Raw genomic sequence first — 23,969 nt, forward strand, 5'->3', positions numbered from 1 at the left:
AGATATGGAAATTATAGTTAATGTACTTCGTTGGTCTACATTAGTTGTAGGAAACAGTAGATAACACTCAGGAAGGTTAAATACTAAAAAGAATTTGGTCACAACATTTGCTGATCATCACAAGGTTCTCAATTGTGATCAGAATTAAAGTTCTATGGCTGAATGAACTGACAGTGTTCCTTGCATAATGCATCTAATGACATTTATATGACTGAACCACAGCTCAACAAACAGAGTAACTTGAATCATAATTCATAAATGTAGAGTTTAAAGGCCCATTGGCTCAACTTGGACCTGTCTGGAATGGTGGCCCGTTGGCCCAGCAGAGTAACCTCACTTTACAGAATGGACAGTTTTGATCCTCAAAATTGACCAAGCTGTGGAAATTCATCTGAATATAAGCAAACATAATAATCAGCTCTTATTCTATTCAAGAACAGCCTTCACATGAAAATTTAGATAAACACTAAGTTATTAATAACAAATGAAAAATACCAAATGTTCTGCTACATTAAATGGCAAATGAGTTAGCCCCATGAAGTTAACAGATGGTAGGGCCTCAGAAAATTCTGAGGAATACTAAAGTGACAACACCATGACAGACTAATCTACATAAGAAATGGTTCAAGGCTTCAAGCAGGTTTTACATGATAGGTTGACGGTTAATTTTCAGAATTTAACACAAAGCAAAATTACTAGTAACTACCACAGCCTTCATTGAGCAAACCATGCTAACACAAACATCCGCATCTCAATCAATTTGACAAAGTTGCACAGTTATATGTAAAGAAATTGTATAAATGCCAGTACCAATTCTTACAGACAATGATATGGTCCCAGAAATTCTACCACTAGATGGTTGCACCACACCCATCATCCCCATATCGTAAGTGCTTTGCTCTTGAAAAACGCAATGAGCTAGCAATTCATTTCCATATATTATTAACAGCACAGCATCCCTACCACATATGTCTCACAATTATTAAAACTTGATTGGTATAATAGCTCGATAAAATCAACAAATCATTGTTAGCATAGAAATAGAATCATAATCAACTACTCCCTCCATTCCAAATTATAAGTCGCTTTGACTTTTTTGGTACATCCATTTTGCTACATGTCTAGATATAATGTATGTCTAGATACATATAAAAATCTATGTACCAAAAAAGTCAAAGCGACTTATAATTTGGAACAAAGAAAGTACAAATTACAGCAAAGAAGATATGATTTTGCTACAATGCATTTAGAGTTGACCATTTAGCTGCAGCAGAGTCATATAGTAGTTTAAGTCATTAAAAAAACCTGCAACTGACAATAACTTCATGGGTCAAACATGACATGAACTCAATTGAGAATATCTAGATCTAGATAGCTCTTTATCGCTGATCATGCCCTAGCAAACATGTCAAACTCACTAACAGCACATGTATCTGACTTGAGTACTTGACACAAGTGTGCCACAAATAAACAAGTAATCATGCATATAAGAATATTATATATTTATAGCCAATTATACAGAACACAAAATAAAACTAATTTGATTATCCATACTAACCAACCAAAATGAATAAAATAAAGGTTCGGTCTGCAAACTTAAGGAGTAGACATTATAATTTATAACTTCACAAATTAGATGTCTTAGAAATTACACGACCACTTCAAGTACCAGCTTAGTTGTATGAAAATATTAAATGGCAGCATCTTTATTTTCTGGCAAAGAGTGGGCACTATTATGCATATTTCAGAAAGTTATTTCTGATTAGCATAGCTGGCACAGTAAACTACGAGCATCGAATTATATCTTTTTCACTAAAAGCCGCTTAAAGAAACAGGCCAGGATCATAGGCTTATAGGTAGAGATCCCCAGACATCTAGGTTTATCAACATAAGATTCTTTTTTTAAGGGACATATATGACTCATGAGTTACCTTCAATACTGGGGCACTACGACCTCACAACTGTAGTAGTTATTATTTCTACACATGGCATACCATTCTTCAAAGACACCATTGATTTGAGAGGTTATGATGCAAAACTCACTACTCTTAGTAGCAATTTCAACACATTTCAGATAAATGATGCAAAACTCACTACTCTTAGTAGCAATTTCAACACATTTCAGATAACTCTTTAAAGACACAACATTGGGATTTGAGAGGCATCATAGCGATTGCATACCAAAGTTAAGAGTATCAAACTGGGTGTACCTAGATCACAGTAAAACTGAAGCTACACAATGTTCTTCACTTGCCAACCATACAGTACAGCATTATTCAAAGTATACAACTTGGATCTAGAAGCATAAAGACAACAATAGTAAAATGAAAGAGAACCCACAAAGAGAAATCACCCAGAGCAGCAAACAGCACTGCTAATACCAACCAATTCCTCAAATGGCTGCACCATTGCTTCTCCTCGCCAGTTTGTTCCATTCTGTGTGGAATGAACCTTGACGGTCAATGCGCTCATAGGCATGTGCACCAAACAGATCCCTCTGTGCTTGGATCAGGTTTGCAGGCAATCGACTTGATCTGTAGGTATCAAAGTACGAAAGGCTAGCAGTCATTCCTGGTGTGCTAATGCCAGCCTCCACCGCCCGTGCCACAACCCACCTCCACGCATTCTGCCGCTGCACCATCTCCCTTGCAAACTCTCTGTCAACAATCAAATTGGCAAGCTCAGGATTTCTGTCATACGCCCTCTTGATCCTATCAAGAAACCTCGCACGGATAATGCATCCGCCCTTCCAAATCCTGGCAAGCTCTGCAAGGTTAAGGTTCCAACCCTTCTCCACACTCTTGGCTCGCAGCAGATTCATGCCCTGTGCATAGCTGCAAATCTTCGAGGCGTAAAGCGCTTGCCTGACCCTATCCACCAGCACCTTCTTATCAACATTAATCGTCTCCAACAGCCCTGCTGGCATCCCCTCTTCCTCGAGCACCCCAGCAGCCACAACCCGTTCATCCTTCAACCCTGACAAGTACCTCCCATCCAGTGATGCGGCAATTGTGGGTGCTGCCACTGCAAGCTCTGCGGCCTGCTGCACCGTCCATTTCCCAGTCCCCTTCATCCCAGTCTTGTCTAGAATCTTGTCAACCAGGGCCCCGCCGCTCCCATCCAATGGGTCAGCCACGGTGAATATATCCGCGGTGATCTCAACCAAGAAGCTCTCGAGCTCGCCCTTGTTCCATTCCACAAACACATCGGCAATCTCCGAGTTGGACAGGCCCCCAACTCTGCGGAGCACATCGTATGCCTCAGCGATGAGCTGCATATCGCCATACTCGATCCCGTTGTGCACCATCTTAACGAAGTTGCCCGCACCACCGGGCCCAACGAAGGTGACGCACGCCCCGTCTTCCGTCTGCGCCGCGGCCTTCTCGAGGATGTCCCTGATGTTGTTGTAGGCATCGACGTGGCCGCCGGGCATGAGCGAGGGCCCGTTCCGTGCGCCCTCTTCGCCGCCAGACACGCCCATCCCGAGGTACAGGATCCCGCGCGCCGCGGCCTCCTCGATGCGCCGCTCCGTGTTCTGGTACCACTCGTTGCCGCCGTCGACGATGGCGTCGCCGGGATCGAGGTAGGGGGAGAGGGCCTGGATCGTGGCGTCGACGGCGGGGCCCGCCTGGACGAGGAGCACGACGGTGCGCGGGCGGGCGAGCGAGAGCACGAACCCGCGCGGGTCGCGGTGGCCCAGCACCGGCAGCGCGCCCTCGTCCTGCGCGCGGGAGAGCGTGGAGTCCACCTTGGCGGCGGTGCGGTTGTAGACGGAGATCGGGAACCCCTTCTCGGCGATGTTGAGCGCCAGGTTCTGGCCCATGGTGGCGAGGCCCGCGAGCCCGATGCGCGGTGGAGGAGCGTTGGCCGCGGCGGCCGCGGTGGACGCCGGCCCCGGGGAGGCCATCGGTGGGTAGGGTTTGGGCGCTGGCGGCGGTGAGGTGATGGAGGAGGAGCGGAGATGGGAGGTGGCCGAGGAGAGAGATTGGGGAACGGAGGTGTAAGCCACGAGAGTACCGTTCGCGGATTTGGTGTACCAGAAAAATATTATTTGTCAATGAATAAGCTATAGTTTATAAATCAAATACGATCCAGCGGACAGTCTTAGCTGGAGAGAGGTGTAGGGGATAGAAATATTGCACGGGTTTTGGCTGGGGTCTCTGGGTTCAGGGTTATTGTAGAAATTGTCCTCTTTATGAATAGGGTTTTAGGAGTAGATCAGATTTTGCTTCCTCTTCTTTTCTTACACGTTGGTTGAGCAGTGAGCAGAAGAGTTGAAACATCTATGACTTCCAATTATTCCACAACAGAAATTAAAAAAATTATGATTAACATGTGCATGATTAAAGGGCGTGAAGAACAAGGTTTTGGGTGCAATCAAAGGTAAGCTTTGTTCATATGTTAGTAGCAACCAATATCTTGCATCCATGTTAAACACAAGGTTGTGACACACTAACAAATATTGGTACGGAAAGGTAAGGCTTTTTTTAGATGTCATATTTGTTGTAATAAAATTAATGGTCCTCTTCTATTCATCTACTAAAAACACATCAATATCAACATACCTCACTTTGCCTGAGATCGCGGGACAAACACCTACAATGATATAGCATTATAGGTGTTAGATAAAAAGATCTTTTTTTTGCTAGAGATAATAGATTCTGACGCAATGCAATAGCAAGGTGCCTACACCTTAACTATTTTGGGCCCTGTTCGGCTTACCTCATATTCAGCTTATTCGGCTTCTTTTTTCAGTCGGAACAGTGTTTTTCTCTCACAACAATTCAACCGGAACAGTGTTTTTTAGCCAGTTTCAGCCAAGTTTCAGACCAGCGAATAGGGCCTTGATAAGGGTCGTAGAATCTGAGCAAGATGCACCATGCCCCACCTATTGGTTTCTTTATACCAATGTTTTAAGTGTTCGATAGATCATAAGTGTTATGAATACAATCCTACTGAGCCAAAATTGATTATCATGCACTTGTGCATAGTATCTGATCCTACTTAAAAGTTCCATTTGATCCTATAAACATCAATAGGATATATCAATAATCGTAACAAAAATCTTTCTAAGCCTGAGTCCTATATTAAGTTTTATCTGTTTATTCTGTCATACGGTTTCACTCTTTAGGATTGGTATATACATTAACTTTTAAATGATTTAGTGGATTGAAAAAATTCACTTGTTATAACATATGTATTACCGTTATACATCTTTGCTGGTGTGAACAAATTCATCCGAGTTCGTATGATTTTAACTTACAAAATCATTGTTGTAGGATTTGATTACAAAATGTCACAAATCTTTTAAAATATACAGACTTTATAAAATATGTTAGGACTCCAATCATTTATGAACAAAAAAAACGTCCTACCTGCAAGCAAACAGTAGCCTACGCACGTAGGGGCATAAGCCACGGATAAAAAAAATATAACAAGAAGCAAAATTTCGAAGGGACTTGAGGTGCTTCCTGCAAAGGGCCCCACCTCCACCTCACTCTCTTCCGTTATTTCGCCGCACCCGCCTACTGTGGTGGCTGCCTCACGGGCGGACTCATCGAAGCGGCCAAAGGGTTACTCAAAAAAAAAAAAAAAAAGAAGAAGCGGCCAAAGGGTAGGGGCGGGCTCTCCACGGAGCACTTCAAGAGAATTTTGTCCACAGGATACTCATAAAGAGTGGATTTGTGTGTAGCACACTGTACTCATTGAATTAGTCACAAACATTCTGCAAAAAACATTGTTTTTGTCCACAACACACCACACCCAATTAAAGGACCATCTTGCCCTTAACTCTTTCCCCGTTCCTGCCCTTCCACTCATTTCTCAAGAATAGATTCCTTTTGATCCATCTACAACTGTGCTAGGTATTAAATTAGTGGGCTGAGAAGTTTTGTTGATTAAACTTTATCAAAATTTTCTATCACTTTCCACAATTTTTTTTTGTTAATCACGAATTGGTGTTATGTAGGAAACAAGCGCCTCAGGAAAATGATCACCTATGCACACCAATAGAACAGGCCACATCAAATCTTTAGATTGATAAATCTCTTTCATCCAAGTTGAGCTGTTGTCTTTATTTTTTAAGTGTAAATTAGACTATTATTTTCAAAGGTGACAAGCATTCCAGTCAAGAACTCGAAGCCTTGTAAAATCTGTGTGCTGCTCATACGTTTTATACTCTCCTTCTCCACTTATAAATACAAGCCGATGACGGATCTTTTGATGAAAAAAATAGAACAGTGGCTTCTTGTTAAGTCGGACTGCAGTAGCAACAGCGTGCCGCCCTCAATTGGAATCTAAGAGTTCTTGCTGACGTACTGTACTACTCCTTATATAGCAATCAGCAAATCAAAGTTGGCCCGGCAAAAGTCACGCTTGCTCGTATACGATCGTAGATTATAAGCTAGAACAGTATTTCTCTCACACCAAATCAGCCAGCAGTAAATAATCCACGATCGTTTACGACGAAACGACTTTTGCCCAACCAACTGGGCAAGAACTCAACTTTGATTCGCTGCACATGTGGAGAAGACAAGGAACCCAACTTTGATTTGCTGATTGCTATACAGGCTCCGAATCTCCACGGGAAGTGCTAGGAGCGATGGAAAGGCTCGTGGCTCCCGCCGAGAGGAACCAGGAATCCAAGCCTGATCAAACTTGACTCATCAAGAAAAAGAAAACCAGTGAAACAGCGAGGTCAGCTCTACAAACTTGCTAGGGCCGCATCATCCTACTCTTTCAGCATCTTCGAGCTCAACTGACTGCACAGTTGCAGGATTACTAATGCTGACGAGCTGCACCTGCACCGCACGGCTCCAAATCTAACACCTTCGCTGCAAGTGAAGCACTTGAACCCGTCTTCGTCATGCACAGCTCTGTACTTTCTACACCCCAGCAGCACAGCACAAGAAAAATGCAGCAGATTGGACTCTTAAAAACCTACCAGAAGGCCGTTATGTTGCGCCCAAACTGGAAACTGAAATAATCAGGGCACGCAAATAAGGCAACCGGATACCAAACAGTACGGAGCTCTACCAGGTACACAGCAATTTCGGTTACATGATTCTCACGTGGCAGTGGTGCAAACGTCACAGCCTCACAGGGGCACACACCAGTAGGCCCTTGCAACAGGGTATGCCCAGATCATCTCACTCGCAATCGAGTCATCAACTCGCTCCGGATAAAAGGGAGCCGGTTTTGTAAAGTTCACTTAGTGACCAGAGTACACAATCGCGACTAATAAGGGGAGAAACATCTCCCACAGAACATTCAGCACCATCACCAAAAACAAGCAGTGCGATGTCCAGTTAATTTTTATGTAGTACCAGTCCGACTGATTTCACCCACCGAGTCCAAAGGCTGGGGCTCCAGCTAAGCCACCTGTAAAAATTAATAGAGCAAAACGTGAAGCAACTAAAAAAAAAATAGAGCCTATATGCATTTAGTTCAAAGGGCAGGCCTGATGCAGTGGTGAGATCTGTCTCACTGAGTCACCAGGTCACGGGTTCGAAGAAGCCTCTCCGCAGATTTGCGGGGGGAAGGCTTGCCTCGGTTTTTCCCTTCCCCAGACCCCACTCATGTGGGAGCCTCCGGCTATATGCATTTAGTTCAAGACTCTGCAGTGGCAAATCGATGAAAAGACCAGTGCATGGTCCCAGCACAAAACTGATGATATCAGGGACAAAAAGAGCAGTATCATTGTGATTGACAGATAAGGTTAATCTCAGCAAAATGCATACTAACAGCCAGCACTAGATCTCTGTTTTGTGCCAGCGAGCAAGTAAAACTTGTAATGACCAAAGATAAGGGCAATCCACCAGGAGAAATGATAGAAAATATATTACCATTACACTGCCATTTTCATCTCTAACCTCTGGTGAGGATCATAGCTAACCAGCTTGAAGTCTGATGCCATGAAAGAATCTATATTCTTTTTTGAAGGATTTATCTTCAAAATCTGCACATAAGGCCCCACATAGAACTTAGAAGATGCATGGTCACAGAAAGTACACAAAAAGAAACATCGAAGCATTAGTTTATATATGCAGATTTCATATTTTTGATAAAATAGTTCTATTAGGAGTGGCTCACTGGAAATGGTTTAGGCATCTTCTGAATTTGCTCCTCCAGAGCTCGAACATGAGTTCTATAGACATGAGCATCCCCTATAACATGGACAAAATCTCCAAGAGAAAGATCTTGCAAGATTAAGACACAAAGGGTTAATGTTAAGACATAAAGGGTTAGAGTTGAAAAACAGACTACTAGCTTCTATCAGTTAGATACAAGAAACATCAAAAGAAACAAAGGGACAACATACAAGATGGCATCACAAATCCAACAAATTATTCACAAGTTGTTACAAAAATATCTAGAATATAGCCCCAAGACTTGTGTGTGTGGTATGACAAACATGGAAGATTTGTTGCTACACCTAAAAAAGAAAAATCAAAGTGCGGAATAAATGGTTCCAAATGAAACTAGTCTAAACTAGAACACTGATATACAGTACATCCAATAAGGTTTGTATTAAGGTGCACAATAAACATTGCACTAAGTGGAAATATTACAGTAAGGCATTAAGAACCTACCACAAACTTGAGCGATCATGTATGTCAGAAGAGAATATGATGCGATGTTGAATGGAACACCAAGCCCCATGTCTGCAGAGCGTTGATACATCTGGCAGGATAGGTCCCCGTTTTCGACGTAAAACTGGAAGGTGAGGTTGAATGCAAATGTTGTTAGTTGACAAAATTATCAAAAATAAGATGCAAGCAATGTTAAAAACATAATTATCAAGGAACGAATTTCTGTTCACCAATCTACTGTAATTTAAAAGTAAAAAAAAAACTAATTTTCAACTTACAATGGATTAGTACAAGGGTGCCCATCACGGAAAAGTCAAAACAGGCCAATAGTTAACTCTAAACTTAAATCAAGCTGACAAATTATACTAACTTGTGCAAACATGTGGCAAGGAGGAAGAGCCATCTTCTTAAGATCTGAAGGATTCCACGCTGACAAAATTATCCGGCGGTCGTCAGGATTATTCTTGATCTTGTCAATCACATCCATTAGCTGATCAAAACCTTTTCCAGTATAGTCAGCATGCATGTCAGTGTATCTGTCAAATATGTCAACTTTATCAAAAAACATGAACACGAGAAAAGAGACTGTACGAGGAGAGGAGGGAAGGAGAGGTATGCAAGCTTACTCAGCACCAAAGTGACGCCATTGAAATCCATAAACTGGACCTAGATCACCTTCCTCCCTGTGTGCCAAGCCAACACTAGAAAAGATGGCCAGGTGGATTAGATATCAAGAACGGAGATATAATTTATTTGCAGCTTATATCCAATAGATAGATACCTGTCAGGATACTCTCTTGAAGCATTGCCATCCCAGATATGAATACCCTTCTCTTGCAAAACCTACAAATTGAAGGGCGTGTTTAGAAAACAGGACCTTTCAAGAAATAGTTTAATCCACTCAAGATTTGGTGAAGAATTCTGTCATTTCTTTTTTCTCGAACACTCAGCAGAGCTGCACATCATTTCATTAAGGGCCTGTTCGGTTCCTGGGGTTCTGAGGTCAAGAACTGTTCTGGCCAGGAACACTTATCTAATTTATATACACTGCTCTCAACCAGGATCTATTCCTGCCCAGAACCACCCTAAACGAACGAGCCCTAAGGAAGAAAAGAGAGTACATAGGGAAGAGAATCCCCAAACAAAACACTGCACCGCATGTGCATGCGACCACACGCACACACGCAAAGAATTCTGACATTTGAAAAGGACCTAAGTAAATAGTAATAGTGGCTTTCTGCTCCCCAAAAAACCCTAATAAGGTTGACATATGAACCAAACAGAAATGATACATGACCTTGGTACAAGTATTGTTGGAACTAACCCCTCAAAGAAAATGAGGGCAATCTGTTTCAAGTCCAGTGGATAAGATTAAGGCATGTGAGTTGTGAATACACAGCATGGTTAAAGACCCCTCACAGCAGGTATCAACACAGCATGGTCTTTAAGCATCATGGCATGTGAGTTGTGAATACAGATTAAGGCAAATACCTACAATAAATCAAAACATTGGCTAAAGACAGCACTAGACCCATTTTAATCCTGCGCACCTTTGCATTTGTTGAGCCACTGATGAACCAAAGGAGTTCTTCGACAACACCACGCCAAAATACCCTCTGTTAAAGAGCACATGTTATTGCATTAGTCAAGAAATGGTAGCTAAATATATAGTAACATAGTTCTTCAAACTTTCTTTTGAACTTTGGATTGGACTCTTGATGTTTAACAGATGGTGGCCTTAAGGCTCTCTATTCGCATGTTGAGGGGAATGTTTTACAGGTAAGCAGGTACGCATAAAAAAGAGTTACAGAGTGGTAGAATGTTTGAAAAGAATGTTGCACTGGATCTACATATCTGTGTCTAGATAACAATAAATGTAGCACACAAGAGCTCTATTAACACAATGAACTGTAGGATAAAATGTACTCATGGTCTCGCACAATATGTCTATCTTAATAACATATCAATAAGTGTATAGCTATCTCAGATAAATAATAACTAAACTATAGTAGATTATTCAACAAAAACTGAGAATTCAGAAAAGAGAGTATGGGGGTCATAATAATAGAAGAAAATTAAACCAGCATCAACTTGATTGCAAATACTGTAATAAAAGAAAATGAAAGGACAGTACAAATTTAATAAACATGCATTTGAAAATTAACAAGCACAAAGCATTAAAGACATACAACTTTGTAAACACTGATTTGCCTTTGTTTCTTCTCACATATCATAAAAAAACTAAACAATTTGCAGCACATTCCTAATGCAAATTTTGACTCACTGTTAAATCTGAAAATTACAACATATATGTTTGCATACCTTTGTTGTCAGCAGAGGAAAATTTTTCCTTAAGTTGAACCGCATCTAATAAGAAAATGAATGACAAATTAGTTTTCCTGGTTGATCAAATTGAATATTCAAAGTTAAGGAGAAATACCTGACACCCAAATTTTGACAATGTTCCAGTTCCTGTCCTGTCATTTTTCTGAGCACCAGACCTTATAATATCTTCAACAAGATTGAGGTATTGATACTCCTCATGGCGGTCATATACCATCTTGGGGAGAAAAGAGAAATTCTCTATTTCAAATTTGTCATTCTTGGTATCAACCTCAGTTGAATCCTTGCCATTTGACTCATGAGTTTCTGCCACTGACTTTCTAACACGAACAAAAGTCACAAAAGAATGCCTAATGTTGCTCTCTACCACTGGGAAAGATGAATACCATGGCTGGAACACTGAGAAGTCAACTGGAGGGATGAAAGTGTCACACTCAATGCTCGACTGAATGTCAGTTAGATGGATAGCCTGACATGCAGGTCCATTAAGATATTCTCTACATAAAAATATTGCAGAAGGGTGAATAGCATTGCAACACAGTTACATGCAGCAACAGAATACATGTAAATATGCTGTTCCAAAAGGTAAATTACTCACCTCAGTACCTGCCCACCTCCTACAACAAAAACTTTCTCAATTGATAAGCAGTATGGAGTTGATGCTAGCAGTTCTAAGGCAGACTTCATACTTCCACATATAACAACATTCTCTACTGTTGCAAAATCAAAACTACCAGATCGAGTAAGTATGACATTCAAACGACCAGGCAATGGCCTTGACTTAACAGGAATGCTCTCCCATGTTTTCCTTCCCATTATAACTGCATTCTTCTTGGCAGGATCAGATGTAGTTAGTGTAAGCTCTTTGAAGAATTTAAGATCACCAAGAAGCTTCCATGGCAAGACCCCATCCTTCCCAATGCCCATGTCACGAGTGGCAGCAACAACAACCTGATAGTTCCTCTGAGGACCACTCTGTGAATCACCATTGGCCGGAGCTGCAGCCATTGCCATCAGTCGGGAATGACTAAAGTGGTATGGTCTTGATTTGGTGCTCAGGTACAGAAATTGAGGTTTTCTAAATTGAGAAATGGGTGAGCAAGCAGTGCTGGAAAATCTTGCAACCTGAATTTGAGGGAGCATTAGCTAAGCCAGCAATTTGATTAACCATTAAAAAAATAAAGTATACAGAAATATAATCATAATTGAACAACAAAGGCCCAGGATTTCCCAGTGTTCAATACAACCAACTGTAGGCAGATAAATTAAACTCTCAAGTACTTCTAAGAGTTCAATAAAAGAAACTGTATGCATTATGTTTTCTAAAAGTCAACTATTTTTCTTTAGAAAAGAAGCGGTACATAACAGAACCCTCACAAGTCTGAAAGTTTCTATAGAACAAGCATGTAGTTTCTACTGCAACTTGTTCAACAAAGTACAGTCCGCAACCTCTGTTGAGGCAAGAAACTGCATTTTGTCAGAACTCAAAAGCCTTTAGATGCAAAATGCTACCGCAATACAATACATTTCACTAGTAGTGTATACTTTGCATGCATGTCGAGAAAACCTAGAGATGTACGCTCCAGCTCTGAGCACCTCTGCAACTAACATCTGGATCCAGAACTACAAATAACAAACGTTATCTTGGTTGCAGCAAATGGAATAATATAAAACTGTTAAAAAAAAGAGGAAACAGAAAAGTGGCATGACATGTGGTTCCCAAAATGCTGAAACTATTATTACTATGTGACACAATCGCTTCAAACCAGTGTACATGATTACAAGTTTATTGTAAATTGTGGAAGGAGTTGGATTTTCAAAAAGGCCAAGTTACAATAAAATCAAACAGATAAAATAGAGCACACAATTCCCTTACTAGTATGTACTTAGCATGCAAGGGAGTAAGGGCATGACATTGCACCCCCTAACAATTAACAGTGAAGTATTGATAGCAGCAGCAACTACATTGTTTGGTGAGAACCAACAACAGCAATGAGTTTGGTTGGTGTGAACCAACAAAAGCAATGAGTAGAACAGTTGGTGCAACACCTTGAACGATCAAAAAGGCAGGAAGAAGAAAAACTGAACCAACCAGACAAGCTTCCGGATTTCTAAAAAATGCAGGAATTTCTACTGCTATATATGCTGAGAGAACAACCTGGCTACAGAGGGGAAAAAAGAGATCGAAGTTTGTAGGCATAATACATGCATACTACACACTTGTAAATAGGTCAGATCAGATCGGAATACAAATAGCCTATACGTTAGGGTTTGGGCGCTCGGTTCCGCACAGCATGAACAGGAGAGGAGGGGTGGGGGTACCTGGTGGATGCTCGTCGCCGGCGAACTGGCGAAGGGCCCGAAGATGGGGACCTGGGCACCTGGCGTACGGCGGTGGCGGCGGTCCCCCGACCCCCAGTCGTCGCCACCAGAGTAGACACAGAGAGCGCAGGGCTGGTAGAACAAAAGGCAGGTCGGCGGCCTGCAGGGCAAAGGCTGAAGGGCCAGGCCGGCGCTGTACAGCTTTGTAAGGCCTCCTTTCGAGGCCGACGAATTCAATTAGGGCCTGGTTTAGATCGCAAGTTTTTTCACTCTCTTTTTATCGCATCAAATTTTTGAATATATGCATGGAGTATTAAATGTAGATAAAAAAAATAACTAATTATATAATTTGATTGTAAATTACGAGACGAATCTTTTGAGTCTAGTTAGGCCATGATTGGACAATAATTGTCAAATACAAACGAAAGTGCTACAGTGCCAAATACTGATTCCTAACCTCAATCTAAACGAGGCCTAAAAGAGGCCGTTTGTATATCTAGAATTGGGCTAAAATAATATCATAATTTTTATTAGGCCGACAAATGTCATCATAATTTTAGTTATGGCCCATTTGGATGCGGTAATGCTAGGAAGCGGGCGTTCGGATGGACGACCACGGACGCTCGCTCCCTCTGTCTGGGCTAGACGGCCAGCAACCCAACCGGCTACCCCACTTATTCCCTCCCTCTTTCTTACACACAGGCCTGAACGTTAGCTTTTCTCCTTCCTACAAACCGGAAACACAGCAGTTGCCTACTTGTATGAGAGCACGCGTAATGCTTCCTACACCCGCTCCTCAACCCGGCCCAAACAGAATCCCCGTCGCCCACCCTGACAGGCCATTGCCGCACGCGTCGCTCCCTGTCCCCATACCTTGCCGCCGCGCCACAGTCCCTATCGCTCCTCGTGGGCATCCTCTCCAACCTCGCGCGAGATCAGTGGCTCCTTCCAGCTGAAAGGATCAAGATGCCCAAGAGGGGGGGTGAATTGGGCTAATTCTAAATTTTCTTGCAATAATCAAATCCTACGGATAGCCCAATTAACCCCTTGTGCCTAGAAAAATGTTTCTATCAAACTAACGCACAACGGACTTGCAACCTATGTTCCAAACTTACTCTAGCATGGCAATTCTAAGTATGTAAAAGCAAGTATTGAATTGCTCAAAGTAAATACTTAAAGTAAATGCTCAAAGTAAATAGAGAGAGAGGAACGCGGCGATGTTTTGCCGAGGTATCAGAGAGTCGCCACTCCCCACTAGTCCTCGTTGGAGCACCCGCGCAAGGGTGTAGCTCCCCCTTGATCCGCGCAAGGATCAAGTGCTCTCTACGGGTTGATTCTTCGACACTCCGTCGCGGCGAATCACCCAAAGCCGCTCACAACTTGAGTTGGGTCACCCACAAGCTCCGCCGGGTGATCACCAAGCTCCCAACCACCACCAAGCCGTCTAGGTGATGGCGATCACCAAGAGTAACAAGCATGAACTCTCACTTGACCACGCGAAGTCTAATGAGAAGATGGATGCACACTTTGCTACTCTTGATTCACTAATGAGGCTACTCTCTTGGATTCTCAAATCTCAATCACCTCACTAGGACCTTGCTCTTCTTGGCACTCACAAACGTGTTTCTCAGCTGTTGGAATGAGCAAAAGTGACTCCACACACGAGTGGAGCTTCTATTTATAAGGCAGCCTGAAAAAACGAACCGTTATGAGCTTCTGCGGGGTGATCGGACGCTCCGGTCGTGTTGACCGGACGCTCCGGTCAGTTCAACCCGCGAACTAGTGAAAATGTGTTGACCGGACGCTAGCAGGGTCCGGTCACCACTGATCGGACACGTCCAGTCGCATTAAACCCTTACTGGAACCTTACTGTACTCGACCGGACGCTGAACCCCCAGAGTCCGGTCAGTACTGACCGGACGCGTTCGGTCACAGATTCCCTTCTCTAGAACCTTACTGGAGTCGACCGGATGCTAGACTTCAGCGTCCGGTCAGTTGACCTCTCCAGCGTCCGGTCACACCGAACACAGTCTCTTGATCAAATGAACTGACCGGATCCTGCGGCCAGCGTCCGGTCTCACCGCGGCCAGCGTCCGGTCAGCATTTGACCCTCCATTCACTTCTAACTCTCGATCATATGTGAATGAAGTTTGCTCCAATGGATCTTAGGCATTCGTAGGAGCTACCTAGAGCTAGTTTTAACAAGTGTGCACCACACCTAACTCACTAGACTCACCTAGGTCAATCTACTCGTCCATACCCCCTTAATAGTACGACCAAAGGAGAAACAAAGGCCTAAACTACTCTAAGTGTTACTCCAACTCCAATCGACACTTAGAACTAGTCATCCTTAACCTTGTCGTCCATCCTTTGAAAACCGAAACGATTTCCATCGTAGGGGCATGACCACCTCGATTGCCCAATCGATCTCCATTACCATGACCTAACTTAATTGCCTCTGTAAAATACATGTTAGTCATAGTAATCTTGTATTGTCATTAATCACCGAAACCCAACTAGGGGCCTAGATGCTTTCAATCTCCCCCTTTTTGGTGATTAATGACAATACCACCTCGAGTATGTAAAAGAGTGAGGTTTTTGACGGGCGTGGTTCATATAAGCTTTTGACAATAAGAACAAAAGAGTTAGGCAAGCTTATATGACCCAAGCCAACACAATGTACTTAAAGGATATGAATTAAGCATGAGTACAAGTAATAAAGCTCATTTGCATCGAAGTATAAACGCGGAAGCAAGGGCAAATGAGCATAACACAAGTGATATGACATTTAAATAATGCAAAGTAGAGAGCACACATGTCATATATCACAATCACGTAGATAGCACTATCACATAGATATAATAGTATGCATGAAAGTAACACACGAATGCATAATAGTAATAGTGTATCACACACATAAAACTCCAAATGTATATAGTAAGCTAATACTAGATAACTAGCTCCCCCTGAGTCTACATACTCGAACCCTCTCCCCCTTTGGCGTCAAACACCAAAACCTAAGGGTTGGTCGGTGGGGCTGCAGCGGACGAGCCGGGCGCTAAAGTACGTGGAGCAAGATGAAACTGAGTGCCATCATCATCTGACCCTGAGCTTTGTACTGACTGACCCTCTGTAGCAGGAAGTGTCACTGAAGCGGTCTGGGTCTAAGCTGGGGCAGGTGCGGCCTGTGATGCTGCTAGGACGTCTGTCGTAGGATCTGACGAGGTGACAGATGAGGGGAGCCTTTGAGTAGTCACTGCGATAGGGGCTGCTGTCGAAGGACCGGCGGTATGCATATGAGGCGATGTAGGCATGCCGGTCAACTCGCTGAAGGATGCTCCAAGACTCTTGGAGACTGACGTGTAAGGCACAAAAAGCGAGGGTAACTGCTCTGGTGAGAAGCCCGTGTGATATGGAGTGAACTTGCGGGGCAACCACTGGTGAGGACAACCACTGGGACACCTGAACTGTGGGTGAAGCAAATGGAGCTGGAGGCTGTCCCTGACTCTGAAGCCCACTGGGCTGTACGGCTAGAGTCATCGAAGTGGTGGCAGGCTGAGCTAGCTGGGGTGAAAGCTGTGGCTGTGGGGCCCCAAGTGCTGTAACTACATGCTACATAAATCCCATGAGCTGCTGCTGCATAAGTAACTGCTGGTGCTGAAGGAGTTGCTGCTGCCGCTGGAACTCATCCTAATGAGCCTGAAACTGTGCAAAGTTGGCAACTGTCTCCTGAGCCTGTCGTGCCTGCTCCTGCTGCATCCGCTCAAGAATGGCAATCAATGCGGGGTCCGTCTACAGTGCGGGTGGATCTGAGCTGGAACTGCCGGCCTCTGCATCATGTCTGCGTGGAGGCATTTGAGGAATCGGCTAATAGTCATCATCTGAACTATCACTGGACTCGGTCATCCCCTGCTGTGCCTCAAGCTGCTCCTCCTCTGTAGCGGCTATGCCTCTAATGATCTCGTCCTACTGAGCTGCTGACTTTGGAACATCTGGACGACGACTGGGCTGTGCGGGTGCCTGTGGAGTGTTGTGCCTGATCCTCTATGCCATGTTATATGCTGGAAACTTTGTGGTGGCACCCTTGTACTCTGCAACCATCTCAGGGGTCCAAACCTGCATAGACTGGAGCATTAGGAATGTAATCCAATGTGCATATGGAAGCTGTCTACGACCCTTAAAGCCCTCAGCTATAGTATCCTCCATCTCTGATAGAAGGAGGTCCCAAATGTCGAACACGGTCTGCTGTATCAGGGCATTAAGGAGCCAGAGCTGTAAGCGAGTCAGACCCTCCCTGTATCCCAACCTAGGAAGTAGTGTCCTCTTGATGATAGCCTCAAGCACTCACGCAGTAGGGGTAAGATCACTAGGGTTCCTCCTCGACCCCTCACCAAAGGGCTCCTTGAAGCAATGTCGGACCAGATCTGTAGGGGGCACCAACCCTCCATGAGGACGCCTGGGAGGCTCCTGCTGTCCATAGCATACCTCATACAATCTGATAGGCTGATCATGTAGCCTCAGTATCTCTCAGGTCCTGAAACTCATCACCCTGTAATCTCTGCCATTGAATGCAAAGTGAATGAAGTTGTGATGCGGATCAACGTAGAGTGAAGCATAAAACTGCCAAACCCAAGATGGTACATATACTCCTGTCCGACCAATCAGATCTGCGAGCCCCGGCAAATATGACAAGTAGGGGCGGATATGCTCTCTAGCTGCTGCCACAATAGACTCTATACTGCATACCCGCTGAGATCTAAACACTGCCCCACTGTTGAGATAAGCATTATAGAAATCCTCCTGGAGCGGCGTGTAGAACCCCTCTGCTGCTCTCTCATCCCTCCTCGGAGGGAACCACACATCGAACTCAACAAACCTTAGCTGGCGAACCTGTCTGGCTGTGGCGGCCCTCAAGTCAAGATGTACTACTGGAGGCGGACCCTGTGGTCTGGGCAGTGGGCGTGAACCCCTGCGTTGTGTAGCTGGCCTTGCTGGACTGTAGCACTGGTACGACCAGAGCGGCGTAGCTGGGGTGCCGGCTCAGTCTCCTCGGCCTGCTGGCCCTCCTAAGTCTCCTGAGCTGGCTGAGGCTCTGCTGTTGGGGGCTACTGCTGTGGCTCCTGCTGAGACTCCCCCTGACGCTGAGGCTCCTCGATAGCCAGACGACGTCCTGCCATCATGACAGTCCCAGGTGGACTACCATGAAGTCGCTCAATCTCCCTCAGTCTACCCTGCGCATCTAGTGCCAGATGATCTGCTATGACAACTCCACTGCGTGCACCGCCTCTCTTGGCATGCTCTGCGGCCTCAGCGACTGCAGCTGCTCTCGCTGTCTCTGTGTTGGGGTACTTGCGCTTCTTGGAAGTCACCTACTTCGTTGCCTTGCCTTTTGGTCCTACAGGCTAGCGAGGCGGGGGCCTCCGATCATCATCACCTGGACCACCACCAACGTTCTTAGTGCAAGCCATCTGATCTGACAAGAGGATGAACTACCGCTGATGAAGATCAACTATCAAACTGACACTCCCAAGGCTTGGCCTCGATCCGTACTCATGAGCTTGGCTCCGAGTTGACTGACAACTGCCACAAGAACCTCAACGGCACCGACTCGCTGCACGATAGAATAGATGGATATTCGAATAAATACAATATATCTAATAGATGCGAAAACCTAGGAAGCAAGCAATGTAGATACGAAATTGAGACGACGGGCAAGCTACCTGACGATCAGCGATCCAGGAAAAGAAAAGACGTCACGTGGGGGAACCTCGGAACTGACTAGGGTTAGGGTAGATCGAGAGCCCTGAATGCGATTTGAAATCAGTGCATTGTAATTTGATCTAGGTCACAGGCAAATCAAATTGGGAGCAAAGGTCTGGCCTTACCAACGAATGAGGAGGCAAGAGCTAGGGCTTGGATGGCGCTCAGTGGAGCTACTCGCTAGCTGGCGGTGCTGGGCGAATGGGCTTGGCTGCAGTGGCGCTCAGTCGCGGGAGGCGCGAGGTGCTCGGCGTGCGGTCGCGGAGCAGGCGCAGGGGTGAGCGTGGGCTTTACTCCGACGACAAGGAAGCTTGGCGGCGTGGTGGAGTTGTGGTGGCGCGGCGGCTAGGGCATGGAGGCTGCTGCGGCGAGCTTGCAGTGGCGCTGGTTCAGGCTCGGGAAAGCTGCGGCGGCGAATGGGTTAGGTCAAGAAAAAAAACGCGATGGCTGCGGTTAAATGAGGACCCCCAACACGACAGAGAAGGAAACGGAAGAAGAGTCCTAATGCCGCACGAGATCCACTGACCGGACGCTCCGGTGGTAGCGACCGGACGCTACCACCCAGCGTCCGGTTGATTCCAGAGAGGTCCAATGCCTCTAGAATCATGACCGGACGCGTCCGGTGGTCCATGACCGGACGCAGGCAGGGTCCGGTCAATACAGCCTGTTCCTTCTTCGAATGACCAGATGCTGGAACCCTTCTTGACCGGACGCACAAACGCAGCATCCGATCACTCCTTCAGCAGCAGTTCACCTCCTGTGAACTGACCGGACGCTGGACAGCAGCGTCTGGTGTAGCATCCGATGCACTTTTTCCAGCAAATCTTCAAAGTTCCTTCGCGCTGCCTGTTCCCAATCAAGTCCCAACTTGAATAAGATCCAAATAAACACCAATTGGGACTGATGTGAGTGACCTCTCTCAAACCCTCATATTTTTTAAAATATTTTGCCTTAGGCTATAATTCTTTTTAAGAAAATAGGCAATAAGAGGGCAAATGGAACAAAACGACAAAACAACATTCATGCATATGCAATACTTGTAAGTAAATCTAGTTGCTTGTCAAGTTTGATCCAAGGTTAAGCTTCTTCACACGCTTTTCGGCGGTTATCTTAACCATGTTAGACAAGCCCTATATGCATTGCCAAAAATTAAACATGTTGTATATTACAATGAATGCAAGGGACAACATAAGCTCAATTTTTAGTGAAGTTACTAAAATCAAGTACATTGAGCTCATTCCGCAATCTACAAAATGTAGCCTCATCTAGCGGTTTAGTGAAGATATCCGCTAATTGATCTTCGGTTCTTACACCTTCTAGTGATATATCATTTTTAGCAACGTGATCTCTTAGAAAGTGATGGCGGATATCTATGTGCTTGGTGCGAGAGTGTTGAACCGGATTATTTGCAAGTTTTACTGCACTTTCATTATCGCACAAAAGGGGTACTTTTTCTAGAACTACACCATAGTCTAGCAAAGTTTGTTTCATGTATAAAATTTGTGCACAACAAGCACCCGCGGCAATGTATTCCGCTTCGGCGGTGGACAAAGCCACACTATTTTGTTTCTTGGAGGACCAAGACACAAGTGATCTACCAAGCAAATGGCACCCTCCGGATGTGCTTTTTCTATCAACTTTGCATCCGGCGTAATCCGAATCGGAATAGCCAATTAATTCAAATATAGCTCTTTTGGGATACCAAAGGCCAATGCTTGGTGTGTGCTTAAGATACCTAAGGATTCTTTTTATGGCAATTAAATGTGTTTCCTTAGGACTAGCTTGAAATCTAGCACACATACACACACTAAACATGATGTCGGGCCTAGATGCGGTTAAATATAACAAGCTACCAATCATAGAACGGTAGAGAGTTTGATCAACCGGGTTACCTCCCTCATCTAGGTCGAGATGTCCATTGGTAGGCATTGGTGTCTTGATTGGCTTGCATTCATCCATCTTGAATCTCTTGAGAAGATCTTTTGTGTATTTCTCTTGAGAGATGAAGATGCCTTCTTTCATTTGCTTGACTTGAAAACCAAGAAAGAATGTGAGCTCACCAATCATTGACATCTCGAACTCCTTCGACATCAATTCACCAAATTCTTTGCATGAGTCTTCATTTGATGATCCAAAGATGATATCATCAACATATACTTGACAAATGAAGATATACCCATCAAGCTTCTTGGTGAATAGTGTGGTGTCGACCTTCCCAATGGCAAAGCCCTTCTCAATGAGGAAGTCCCGAAGGCGCTCATACCAAGCTCTTGGGGCTTGCTTAAGCCCATATAGTGCCTTGGACAACCTATAAACATTATTAGGATATCTAGGGTCTTCAAACCCGGGAGGTTGATCAACATAGACTAGTTCATTAATAAAGCCATTTAAAAATGCACTTTTCACATCCATTTGATATAGTTTCATTTCATGATGTGATGCATATGCAAGAAGGATACGGATGGCTTCTAATCTTACAACCGGTGCAAAGGTCTCTCCAAAATCCAAACCTTCAACTTGAGAGAACCCCTTTGCAACTAGTCTTGCCTTGTTCCTCACAACAACACCTTGATCATCTTGCTTGTTGCGGAACACCCACTTTGTTCCAATGACTCTTGCACCTTTTGGTCGCTCTTCAAGAGTCCAAACTTCATTGCGAGTGAAGTTGTTCAACTCTTCATGCATGGCATTGATCCAATCCGGATCTTTAAGAGCTTCTTCTACCTTGGTAGGCTCATAGCAAGAGACAAAAGAGTGGTAAGCAATAAATGAAGCAAGTTTTTGAGATCGAGTCATTACACCCTTTGATGGACTCCCTATGATGAGATCTTGTGGATGATCTTGTAGGAGAGGTGTATTGCTTCTATTGACCACTTGAGGAGGAGGTTGTGGAGCATCAACATCTTGTGCTTGCACCACCATTTGCTCATGGGAGATATGAGTATCTTCATTTTCTACTCTCCCATCTTTTTCACCATCTTGTGGTACACTTGATGAAGAAGGTTGATCAATGATTTGTACATCATCTTCATCATCTTTTGGCTTGATGTCTCCCATCAGAATATTCTTCATAACCTCCCTCAATGGTTCATCACCTACATCATCAAGATTCTCATGTGCTCCTTGGGAGCCGTTAGATTCATTAAATTCCACATCATATGTTTCTTCAACCAAGCCGGTGGCATGATTAAATACTCTATATGCTTTGGACTTTGATGAGTAACCAACAAGAAAACCAATATCATAACATCTTTGGAACTTCCCTAGGTGTTGCCGCTTCTTGTAGATGTAGCATTTGCAACCAAACACCCAGAAGAATGAGATGTCCAGCTTCTTCCCATTGAGCAACTCATAAGGGGTCTTGCCAAGAAACTTTTGAAGGAATAGACGGTTGGATGTATAACATGCGGTGTTGATAGCTTCCGCCCATAGAGCTTCGGGTGTATTGTACTCATCAAGCATTGTTCTTACAAGAGTGATAAGTGTTCGGTTCTTTCTCTCTACTACACCATTTTGTTGAGGAGTGTATGTTGCGGAGACCTCATGCTTGATCCCTACTTCATCACAATATGCTTCAATGTTTGTGTTGTCATATTCTTTTCCATTGTCACTTCTTATCTTCTTGAGCTTCACTTCAAATTCATTCTTCTTGAGTATTTGTAACTTGCTTGCCGGCTTGACATGCACTACAAAGCTTGTCCTTCTCAAACTTCACATCCTTCAACCCTCTCACCAAATCATTCTTCATTAGCTTCTTGAGTGAGCTCATCCCAACATGAGCAAGTCTTCTATGCCATAGCCACCCAAGTATTGTTTTGGTGAATAGGCATGTCTTCAAGTTAGCATCTTTGGAGGTGAAATCCACTAAATATAGGTTGTTGTATCTAAATCCTTTGAATATCACTTGATCATCATCCTTCTTAGATGCAACAACTTCCTTCTCGGTGAACAAGCATTGGAAGCCAATATCACACAATTGTCTAACGGATAGCAAGTTGAAGCTCAATGAAGCAACATAGAGCACATTGGAGATGGAATGATTATTTGATATTGCCACTTTGCCCAATCCTTTAACCTTGCCCTTTGAATTATCTCCAAATGTTATTTTCTCTTGTCCATCTACCTCTTCATCTAGTGAGGTGAACATACGAGGATCACCGGTCATATGTTGAGTGCAACCACTATCAATAACCCAATGATTTCCACCGGTCTTGTAGTTCACCTACACACAAGAGATTCAAGCTTTAGGAATCCAAACTTGTTGAGGGCCCTTCACCTTCTCAACAAGTGACTTAGCCACCCAAATCTTCTTAGGCCTACTCTTGTTAGGGGGTCCTAAGAACATGACTTTCATCTTTCCACTAGAATCTTTTCTAAGCATGTAGTGAGCATTGAAAGCAAAGGGTCTAGCATGCTTGGGCAAGGGTTGTGGCGGTGGAGTTTGACACTCATGAGCAAAGTGGCCTTCTTGTCCACACTCAAAACATCACTTTGGCTTTGGCTTTGATTGTTGTTGTTGAGCTTGAGCCTTCTTCTTCTCTACACTTGCCACATATCCAATGCCACTTCTATCCATCTTCATGACGGTGTTCATGAGTAGCTCACTTTGAAGGTGCTTGCCTCTAGCAAACTTGCTCAACCCAATCTTGAGATGCTCTTTCTCCAACTTAAGCTTCTTATTTTCTTCCTTTAGAGCATCATCTTTCTTCTCTTCCTTGAGCTTCTTGTTTTCTTCTTTGAGCTTCTCATTCTCAAGAACCAACTCTTTGTCATGATCAAGAGTTTCTAGCACAATGATGTTGTGGCTTTTCATTTCTTCAAGATCTTTCATAAGCTTTTCATTTGTGTTCTTGAGCTTGACATATTCATCATAGTCATTGCACTCAACCACTTGCTTGCCTTTGCCACTAGATCCTTGCTCAATGCTCTCATCAATCAAATCATCACATGATG

The 23,969-nt window shown here is 44.0% G+C and overlaps 2 protein-coding genes across 7 annotated transcripts; both read right to left on the reverse strand.

Moving 5' to 3' along the window:
- Positions 1–2,134: 2,134 nt before the first annotated feature.
- LOC136482050 (6-phosphogluconate dehydrogenase, decarboxylating 2, chloroplastic-like) lies at positions 2,135–4,019 on the reverse strand. Its single transcript, XM_066479299.1, has one exon. It carries the CDS (start codon positions 3,905–3,907, stop codon positions 2,393–2,395), a length of 1,515 nt encoding a protein of 504 aa, XP_066335396.1. The 5' UTR covers positions 3,908–4,019; the 3' UTR covers positions 2,135–2,392.
- A 2,259-nt stretch (positions 4,020–6,278) lies between these two features.
- LOC136483752 (bifunctional dihydrofolate reductase-thymidylate synthase-like) lies at positions 6,279–13,430 on the reverse strand. 6 transcript variants are annotated; one of them, XR_010765619.1, is made up of 14 exons: positions 13,257–13,430; positions 12,480–12,557; positions 11,533–12,059; positions 11,032–11,431; positions 10,914–10,958; positions 10,142–10,207; positions 9,373–9,434; positions 9,218–9,292; positions 8,962–9,127; positions 8,592–8,715; positions 8,092–8,198; positions 7,845–7,957; positions 7,460–7,616; positions 6,281–7,380 (listed from the first exon to the last, which is right to left on the reverse strand). XR_010765619.1 is itself a non-coding variant. In XM_066480913.1 (13 exons), exons 2-12 carry the CDS (start codon positions 12,543–12,545, stop codon positions 7,847–7,849), a joined length of 1,749 nt encoding a protein of 582 aa, XP_066337010.1. In that variant the 5' UTR covers positions 12,546–12,557; positions 13,257–13,430; the 3' UTR covers positions 6,280–7,380; positions 7,845–7,846. The 6 variants fall into 6 exon arrangements, 1 of the variants encoding a protein (XP_066337010.1); XR_010765618.1 differs by having other exon boundaries at positions 7,460–7,665; XR_010765622.1 differs by having other exon boundaries at positions 6,279–7,380; positions 7,460–7,957; positions 13,257–13,420.
- Positions 13,431–23,969: the final 10,539 nt, after the last annotated feature.

This window comes from Miscanthus floridulus, chromosome 9 (genome assembly GCF_019320115.1).
Source record: "Miscanthus floridulus cultivar M001 chromosome 9, ASM1932011v1, whole genome shotgun sequence".
Lineage (NCBI taxonomy): Eukaryota > Viridiplantae > Streptophyta > Magnoliopsida > Poales > Poaceae > Miscanthus > Miscanthus floridulus.